This window comes from Canis lupus, chromosome 19, assembly GCF_011100685.1.
Source record: "Canis lupus familiaris isolate Mischka breed German Shepherd chromosome 19, alternate assembly UU_Cfam_GSD_1.0, whole genome shotgun sequence".
Classification (NCBI taxonomy): domain Eukaryota; kingdom Metazoa; phylum Chordata; class Mammalia; order Carnivora; family Canidae; genus Canis; species Canis lupus.
In genome coordinates this window covers 51,367,132-51,376,845 of record NC_049240.1, presented here as the reverse complement: position 1 = coordinate 51,376,845, position 9,714 = coordinate 51,367,132, and the positions used below count along the sequence as shown (strand labels likewise).

General features: G+C 41.4%; 1 protein-coding gene across 2 annotated transcripts in view; it reads right to left on the bottom strand.

Annotated features, from left to right (window-relative positions):
- Positions 1-288: 288 nt before the first annotated feature.
- Positions 289-9,714, bottom strand: part of ACVR2A (activin A receptor type 2A) — an 84,770-nt gene continuing 75,344 nt past the window's right edge. Inside the window, exons 9-11 of one of the 2 annotated variants that reach the window (XM_038565135.1) lie at positions 8,157-8,295; positions 4,920-5,050; positions 289-4,044 (exon numbers count right to left, since the gene is read on the bottom strand). In XM_038565135.1, the coding sequence (XP_038421063.1) occupies positions 3,850-4,044; positions 4,920-5,050; positions 8,157-8,295 (465 nt within the window). In that variant the 3' untranslated portion in view covers positions 289-3,849. The remainder of the gene's footprint in view (positions 4,045-4,919; positions 5,051-8,156; positions 8,296-9,714) is intronic. The other variant, XM_038565136.1, reaches the window with a different exon arrangement.

Sequence of the window (9,714 nt, the reverse complement as noted above, 5' to 3'; positions counted from 1 at the left end):
GGTTTTCAGTTTCCGTAGGAACACGAGGTAACTAACGGGCACCAGCCTCTGGTTTCCTGGAACTGGCAGGACTAATAGCCTTCATGGGGCGAGCCGTCTGCTTAGACGCTGAAGGGGGGACCCCAGCCTCGACCAGCCTGCCTTCTCTCACCACTGTCCCCATTCTTGCCTGTGTCAAGGTGTGAGCCTTGCCATGAACGATAAAGTTGCTGTTCCCTCTTTAAGAAAAATAAGTTTATTATTAAAAAAGTGTATGTACAGCTAAAGAAAAACTGCATAAACATCATACCATATTCATTTTTTTATTTAACTCGGGGTGGAATGGGGATAGCATACATTTTATTGTACAATATTTAACAATCACTTATTCAAGGTGGGGTTTTATGGGGCTTTTTTTTTTTTTTTTAGCTTTTTGTTAAATACTTGCAGAAAAAAATAGCAAGTACAATTTGACAGTAGTACAACAACCTGTGCCCAAAACACTGACAAGAAATACAGAGTAAAGCTAAAATAATTGCTTACCAATATTTTGAGAGGTAACAAATAGGATGTGGATTGAGACTGCATAAAAAATGTACTGCTGGTTGAATATCTGAGGTAAATGATGTTCAATTAAGATGCTACTTGTATCATTTTGCCCATAAATCGGTAAATAATTTTATGCACATTATACCAAATGCTTCTAAAAAGTAATGTTTTAAAAAGGTAAAAAAGAGAAACTGGAAAATACTTGTGGAGAAGCTTTTTTTTTTTTTTTTTTTTTAAGTAGTAATCACTTTTAATTCCACTTGAACTTCTCACCCGGCCAGGGTTTTTTTCCCTACCCACCTGCATGTTAGGTAAATGTAGCTGTTACTTTAGGATTGAGGAAAGGAGGAAGAGAGGTTCTTTTTAAATTTCATGATAGAGGATTCTATTTTAAATTCCAAACTTGTTGGGCTTTTTTCCTGATTGTATTTTTCAAAACATCACCATGAAAGATAGTGCAGGTTCATGGGCCCAACCATTTTGAGGCACAGTCTCTGTTCTGGAATTCACAAGGTACCTGTAATAAACATTCAAACAAGAGTCACACTTCACATGCTAAAAACTTCCTAGCATCTAAGATACATACAAGAGCTGTGCAGGGCATAGACTCCGAGTAAAGCCGAACACTGGTTAATCCATCAGTCCTATGGCAGTTGATCATAAAGCATTCCGGACACGGAGATTTGGGCAAGGTAAAGAGTGGAAGTTAGAGCAGCAGTCCTGATGGGTATCAGAAAGGCAAAATACAAGACGAATCATAAGGAGCACCATACACATGAGGAAAAAATTACTGGGGTCTCAGTGCACCCCAAAACAAAGAAGTCATCGTTTTTCTCATTCTTTGATCTTTTTTTTTTTTTTTTTAGTATCCATAGCTCAAACCTTTTGTGAGCTTGCCCACTCTGCGCTGACTGTAAACCAAACACGAAAATGCCCTGCAAATGAAAGTTTTAACAAGACTAGGTGTCAGGACAGGTAGTCACTGGAACATTCTTATTTTACTGCTTATAAAAAGTGTTTTCCTATTAATATAGTTTTCAAAAGGATACACGTCTTAAAGTTGGTTAGCTAGAGTTAAGTACGATACCCAGGATTTCTAAAAATTTTTTCTAACATGAAGAGAAAACTATCTTTTGAATAACTGATCTTATAAAATTTATCTCTAGTGCTCACGTAAGCCAAACATTCATCCTAATATTCCTTGTTTTGATTTGATTTGATTTTTTTCCTTACTTTTAGAAATAGGGTTAAAATGTTTAGAACAGGAGATTGGCGATTTCCATGTGTGAACATTGTCACTTTTCCATCTTGATTAGTTTCAGAGTGGAAGTAAAGCCAAATCAAGAAACTGAGGTGTCAAGTACTTTTTGAAATAGAGGTGAACTCAACATCGAAAAGGGAATTTTAGGAATACACTGAAAACTTGGGTACACGTGCGACCCAAGAGCACAACGTCCTGGATGGTGTGTGGCACACAGACGACAATGCTATTACTCGTCTTTCCCTCCCTGCTTTAGAGTGTGTTGACCTATGCATTATTTATAAATAATATAATTTATTATTCCCAGAGATTAAGTGCACATTATATGTAAAATGTAGTGTACTGTGTGGTTAAATAGCCATTTGAAGATAATACATTCACAGTGAGCTCCTGATAGTGACATGTAAAAAATCCTTTTATAAAATTAATGTATGGATTTTAAAATGACCTGATGAAAGTACATAGCATAATACTGGCTATTTGTTGGTCAGTAATCTAGAAATTCAGGAAATTACTGTTTTACTTTGGCCTACATAAATTTGAGGAACAATCCAATCATATTCTAACGCAGTATTGTTTTGAAAAGCACTTTGGCACCTACCTACCATCGCTTCCGTTTTCTTATCAAGGATAAGGCATGAAATATCCTAAGAATCCTGGTTGTCAAAGCAATTTGCGGGAAGAGGCAAGAGGCTCGGCGGTCTTACCTCTGTCGACGTCGGTTACCTCTAAATGTCATTGCATATTTTAACTTGTTATCCCTGATTTGTTTTAAAACAGTAACATCTGAAATCTGTGCTTAGAATTTAAAACCTCTATCCTAGGATAATTCTCTACAGATCACAGACCTCAAATATTACTCTGACAAGATGGCACCAGGCAGAAATAGAGTGATAAAGGTACGCGTCTCAAAGCAGAGAGTGAGGAATTCTGGGTAATGACACTTCCTGAGGTGATCCTTAAACAGTGATCAAGAATGTCCCACACACTGTTTGGTGAAAAGAAATACACTACAATTCTACACATATAAATAGGAAAAAAAAAATCTATTTTAAAAGAATAAAAATGAAGAGCTTTCCAGTGTCACAGCTCACTTTAAAAAATTTAAATCATGCTTAAATTTTCAAATATTCCCCAAACACAGCACACCTAAAAAAAAAGTACTTAGGTAAGTATGCGATAATTTGGGAACTGGATAGAAGATGAAGCTTTAAAACATGGGAGGAAAGGGGGAAATGACATTTTTTCATTTCAAAAAACAGCACTTTTTTCCGTTAAATACAAGCTAGCACAAGAAAAGCTAAAACACTGCTTTATGAATGGCCACTTAGTGTTGGCACTAAGCATAGCTTACCTTTTTTTCTTAAATAACACAGTGAATTTGTAATACCTTGTTACAAAACATGGATCAATTTATTATTCAAATTTTGTTAGTGTTTTCAATTTTATAATTTAGCAACCGTGGAACTGAGGTATACCTTGTTGAGGGAGGTTAAAGTAATGCTTGGAAGCCTCTTTACTGTACCCCACTTTGATGACTTTATGTACACAGAACAGCAGCACACTAAACATTCACAAGCTGTGTCATATTGGCATTACAATAGTCATTTATAGAAACACAACAGCAAATGCAATAAAAACAAGTTACCCTTTTTAAAATCTGAAATGAAAAGTTTTTGATTTAAAAAAAAAATAGCAGTAGTTCATTTAAGGAATTAGTGTCTTCCGACAGACATTTAGAAATCTGATGTCAGTTTTCAAACACTTGATTAGCCAGGTCCAAAAGATCCTTGATTTGGAGAGGGCTACGTTCTTCATGTACACGTTTTCAAAAGTTTCTTTATAGAGTCTGCAGCTTTCCTTAGTCTCGTGTCCTTGGCGTCTGCTGCGGGCAATGCTGGACGTCTCCCAGAGCCACATTTGAAACGAGGGTCTTCTTTCTGACCTGTCCAGGAGACACCGTGTTCATTTCTCACAGAAAATAAACTGTAAGCAGGTCCGTTAGCTTAGCAGCTCCAGTTCAGAGTCCCGTTTCTCACTGTGTACACATGGTGCCACCATCATAGACTAGATTCTTTGGGAGGAAAGTCAACATTTGTCACCATCGTGACCACTGTTACAATGTCCTCTGTGGTAATGATATTTGTTAGTCTTTGCATCTGAGTGATTCTTTCACCTACACATCCAGCTGATAACCTGGCTTCTGCATCGTGATCCCAACATTCTTCTATCGTTTCACAGAGCATTGCCATCCCCTAAAAAGGAAAAACATATTCAGACACCATAGCAAATTCTGTTTCTATTAGGAGACAAATGTCCATGAAGAAATGGCTATTTTTGTCCGTTGCAAGATTAGCCAAGTTTGATGTTCTAGGTCAACATTCACTTGTCTCTACTGTATGCGGGAAATGGAAGAAAAGCACCAAGAAAAAAATAAAATTTCTTACAGCACTGGAGACTGTCCCAAGAGGTTATTAAGGTTTATTAATTCCAAAAACCCTTGTCCCATTGCTTATAAACCAGGTCAGTTCGAGGCTAACCCGTGAACTGGGCTCAATCAAAACCAAGGCTGAATTTTTTTAAACCAATTCTTATTGTTTTCTTAGTTAATACCAGCATTTCTGTTTTGCAGTTAAATAGAAAAAAAAAAAGTTGCAAAAGCATCCTGGAGATCCTCTATCTGCTTTGTATCCGTCTCCAGTTATATTTGGACCAAAATACCGAGGGCAGTCGTGCCCCATTCACTACCTAAATCTCTAGTTTTAGAGCATTCTGAAGAACCTGAACATAGTCCAATCCCAAATCAAAACATGGAGAGAGGAAAGCTTCACTTTTTAGCTTGGGAAGCTGCTGATCTTCGAGGTCCCCCACCTACCCGCAAGCTCAGGGTCAGGCACTCGCCTCCCTGGGAGCTTTCCAGACAGACAAGACCACAGCAGTGTGAGCCCCTTGGGTTCTAGGACTTCACCATCTCCCTCACGGCCCTAAAACTCTTGCTTACAGAACTCTAGGACCGAATACCCTCTAGGAAGATAACCTCCCCAGAAAATCCTCCCAGAAGAGAAGTGTGCAAATCTTTCCTCCAAAAAGCATTTGATTGGAATTTCAAATGAAAAGCTGTGTAACTTACAGCATGTTTCTGCCAATAATCTCTTAAAACAGGCCGCTTTTTTTTATGCACAACAACTTCCTGCATGTCTTCAAGAGATGGATGCTGGCCAATTTCCTCCTCAAATGGCAACATGTATTCATCTACAGGTCCTGAAATGGAGGGGGGGAATCATTTTAATTCAAATCTTCCTGACGTCCTGAAACACTCCGCATCACCTTTTCCCAACTGCTGCAGGCGGTAAGGACGGGTGAGACCGAAAACTCCACCATTCGGCCTATCGGCCTGCTAAGGGCCGAGGACCCTGCCCCTCCGGTCTGGGAGGCAATGCCCACCTCCCCTCGGGACAGGGCCACGGGCGCCATCAAGGCTGGCGAGTCCGCGCCGTGACCCCCCTTACAGTACTTCCCACAATTCGAACCGGACCGTCCACAGCGGTGCCTCCGTCTGCCCGTCTGGGGCCGTCTCCTCCCCATCTTCGCTGGGACACACCCTAGCCCCCTGCACGTTCTGCAGAAGGAATTACGTGCCTCAGAGTCCCACCTCTGCCCTCACAAAACCTGCCAAAAATATTTAGTTTTTTAAAAATCACAATTCTACTCTCGGTTCCCAACAAGTCTTCAGAACGTGCCTTCAACAGACAAAATTTATTCAACAAAACAAGCGGCTTCTATTTTCTCAGGCATACTCCAATAGGAACGTGCAGTTCCGCGTCCGCACGCCTTCGTAACGAGCGCTTCTCCTGACTAGGAACCTTCCGTGTTATTTGCTTCCGTTTTCCACCCGCCTGCAGAGTGACGGTGACATCACCTCTATTCTACAGGTAGGAAAGCAGCCCAGGAAGGTTGCGTAATGTGCGCGAGGGCAGCAGCTGCTCCGTGCAGAGTTGGGCTGCATCTCTGAAGGACGCTGAAGTCTGTGCTTTCCATCCCTGCGGTCTCCCCTTGACGGAAACCCGTCACTAAAGAGCCGTTTCCTATAAAGGACCTGTATCCTATAAAGGCCTAAACCGTGTACAGATGCTCCTAGTCCTGGACAGAACAGAGGCTGGAAACCGTGAGTCCTGAAGGAGGACCTTTAACTCCACCCTCTGCAAGCGGAAGAACCTTTGATGCCTGGAGAGTCCACTTCTGCTCTCGCACTTCCAGCAACTCCAGGGTCTGACGAGCCCACGGCTCAGCAGCAACGGCACGGACTGGCAGCCTGCCCGCCACGTCAACAGCAGGCCCCAGACCCAACCTAGACCTGCTGGGTCCAAACGTGAACTTTGTCAGGAGTTTGGTTCACATGAAAGTCTGAGAGGCACTGAATTTACCCGTCCACGATTAGCCATCGAAGCCCTCGCTTCTCAAGGTTCACCGTCCCCGCCCGCCCTAACCTCTGACCTAAGAGTCAGGAATCCCCGACTCTGCAGTCAAGTACTTACAGCACGTGCCAAGCATTTTAGAAATAGCAGCTGATGTCCTTTTCATTTGTCATGAAAACTTCCCGGCTAACCCCTCCACCGCACAACAAAGCACGTTCATTGCACTAAACCCCAGTGACACCCCTGCATTCCTCAGGCATGACGCCCGTCCAGAGTCACTTCCTGAACATCTGCGTACCGAGCGCAGAGCTAGACCAGGATCCAGGTCCTGCCCTCAGCTGAACTAGACATTACGTCCGGGCAGGGCCTGGCATATCCCCCACACCACCAGCCCAAGTTCTTAGGAAGCATATTCTCCCGTAATTCCTGCCATCCAACCTATTGCTGCTTCCATAAATGCACGTAATAAACGTACTTCCTCTTCCACTTTGAGCCAAACTACATGGAACAGTTACTCTTCTTCCTGTAGACTTCCAAGCTAGGATTATTTCCAAACTGCATCACTCTCTCCTAGGTCTACGTCCACGCCCTGCCAAACCTCCAATCTTAGGAGAATGAATGGCTGTCCGTTCCTGAGCACCTCTCCCTCTACTAAGGTCCCTTTAAGAGCACAGTAGCCCCAAATTTCATGCAGCAGAGGTGGTCTGTCCTACACTGAGCCCATGACAGGGTGCAGAAAACAAAGCGTTCTTAGAAATGTGAGATATGTTGGTTTAAATATTCTCCGCAGCTCAGGGGCTGAGCATCTGCCTCCTTCGGCCCAGAGGGTGTGGTCCCAGGGTCCCGGGGTCCCGGGCTCCCTGCGAGGAGCCCACTGCTCCCTCTGCCTGGGTCTCTGCCTCTCATGAATAAATAAAATAAAATCTTAAAAAAAAAATTCTACACAATTTCTTCTATGGTCCTTATGGTCTCTTCACCATCTGCAGGGAGTTTTTAGGTAATTATAAACTTAAAGGGGTCAAGCTAATTTACATTTGTCAAGATGTTTGCCTCCTATTTTCATACCAAAAAAAGGTGCCATAACACAAGTGAAGAGAATGGAGACCTTCTGAGAAGCACTAAAGACAGAACCTGGCACACTGTAATTGTGTCACACCCAGAACACAATCTATAAGTTTATAATCAATCAGTGCAAATATTTATTGACATGAACAAGGACTTACATAACAAAGAATCCTTTAGAGCCAAGGTGTGCTACAGAATGTAACTAGTGTCACTCGTGTTCATCATGACGTCTGCATCAGCTCGGACCCCCAAGGCTGTAGGGAGGCAGGACTTAAGCTGTGGTATATCCACGGACCTGCTTAACCACGGAGGACGGACTAAGGTCAATGGGTCGGGTATGTGCTGGCATCATGGGAGTGATGCCCAGAGTGTCCTGGGAGGGAAAACCCCCCAACTCTTCATTTATCTCCTCTTGCGTAAAAGCAGCCTTGGGAACCGACCGGGGTCAGGCAGGAGCTGCAGGACCCACCAAGGAAGCCGTCCTAATCCCTACGTCTGGATCCGAGTTTCAAATCGAGGTTTCACCATTTACCACCTTGAAACTGGCAGTCAGCTTAATTTCTACTTAAAATTTGAGCCTCAAACTGCTCATGTGTAAAACTAACATAATAACTACCTCCAGAAGGGCTTTAGGAAATAAACTAAAGGCACGTGCCCAGTGCAAAACGCCCGGCAGTGGTAAAGGGCTGGCACGGCCCATGCCTTCCCTCTCCAGCCTGCCCTTCTCCGCCTCCTGAATTCTCTTTAAGCTACTACCTCTTCAAGTCTACTTCAGAAAAAGTTTTGCACTTTAAAATATTACCTTTGAGTGTAATCATCCCTTTTCATATATGTGCAGTAGGCAATACATTGGCATATCTTTTTTTAAAAAATGTATTTTCCCTTACCATCTGCGGCAGTACAGCGAGAAGCCAGTTCCCACAGGACTAATCCCATGGCGTACATATCTATCCTCAAAAATGCATCCCTTTGGAAGTTTATAGCACCCTCTAATACCTCTGGAGCCATATATCTCCGGGTACCAACCTGAAAAAGATGTTGAAAGCAAACAGTACTCATTCATTAACTTTATGAACTAACATTTTATGATTTTGTAAAAAGAATCAAAACCAAGTGTGGTCTGCGATCCCATCAGGCCAGGTCACCAAGCTGTGACCACCAGACTAGAGAGTCCAGGAGCACCGTATTTCATCTCAAGTAACAACAGCCAACACACTGGGAACGGGAAGTTTCCATCGGTAGGGAGGTAGGGACTTCTTACAGAGAGTTCTACGCGACTCTTAAAAAACAGGAGGTAAATCTGGGCTGAAATTGAAAGATTTCCAAAAACCGTGTACAGCAAGGAACAAAGCAGTGTATATACTGAGATCCTTTCTGGATACACTTAATAAATACACCAACAGACATGCTGGGTTGGCTTAGAATTTTCTTCCCTTTCTGGAAGTAATCACAAAAAACAACGGTTTTGTGGGAGACAAAGGCAAAAAACAAAAACAAACAACCCTATAGTTCTCAATTGTACCTTTGCATCCTGTTTGAAATGTGTCTTTAAAAAACAAAACAAAAACAAAACACCCCTTTTTGAGGGTTTCTCTTTCTCTGTATTAACAAAAAATTACATAAAACTTAAAAAGAATTAGCCAAGTAAAGGATGGATAAACTTTTTAAAGTTCTATTTCTACAAAGTCTACATATTTATTTATTCATGAATTCTGTCCTGGCATTCTTTATTTATATCTGTCCCTAACAATTTGGTATTTCTTAGTATTGTAACTATGGTTACTAAGCTACTATAGCTAGCTTTGGTTGGTGCTTGACAATATTCATATATGAATGCTTAAGATTTTTTTGTAAGAAGCTGGGTGGATCCCAATCTAATTGAGCTTTTGGAGATCTAGGGAGCAGCCCAGATAATGGTATTTCCAAAAAGCTCTATCCTCAGATGACTGATCTCTAGACTAGAAATTAGACAATTATCTGAAAACACACATAAAATGGAAATGTCTTAAAAAAGGAACAGATCACTAAGACTCTAAAGTTCAAGTTTTAAATTCATTTAATAAGATTTAATAAGAACGCTTTAAAGAAATAAAAAAAATAGGGTTTTTTGTTTTATTTATTTATTTATTTATTTATTTATTTATTTATTTATTTATTTATTTATTTTCCTCCTTTAACTAATTGTAGTGAAAGCAAGCAGCAGGTCTCAAAAGTTGACTTTTCTCCTAAAGATAAATGTATGTCACCCAAAGTACTCTTCTTACCAAGTGACTACTCAACTACCTTCTTAGTGTAAAATGTCCCTTCTTTTATAAATTAATAAGATAAAAATGTTTTTCTCCAGTGCTCTTTCTTTGCAACATATAAAATGTAGAGTCATATGCATTTTGAAATATTCTGATCTGGGGCACTGAGTGGCTCAGGTGGTTAAGCCTCTGCCTTCAG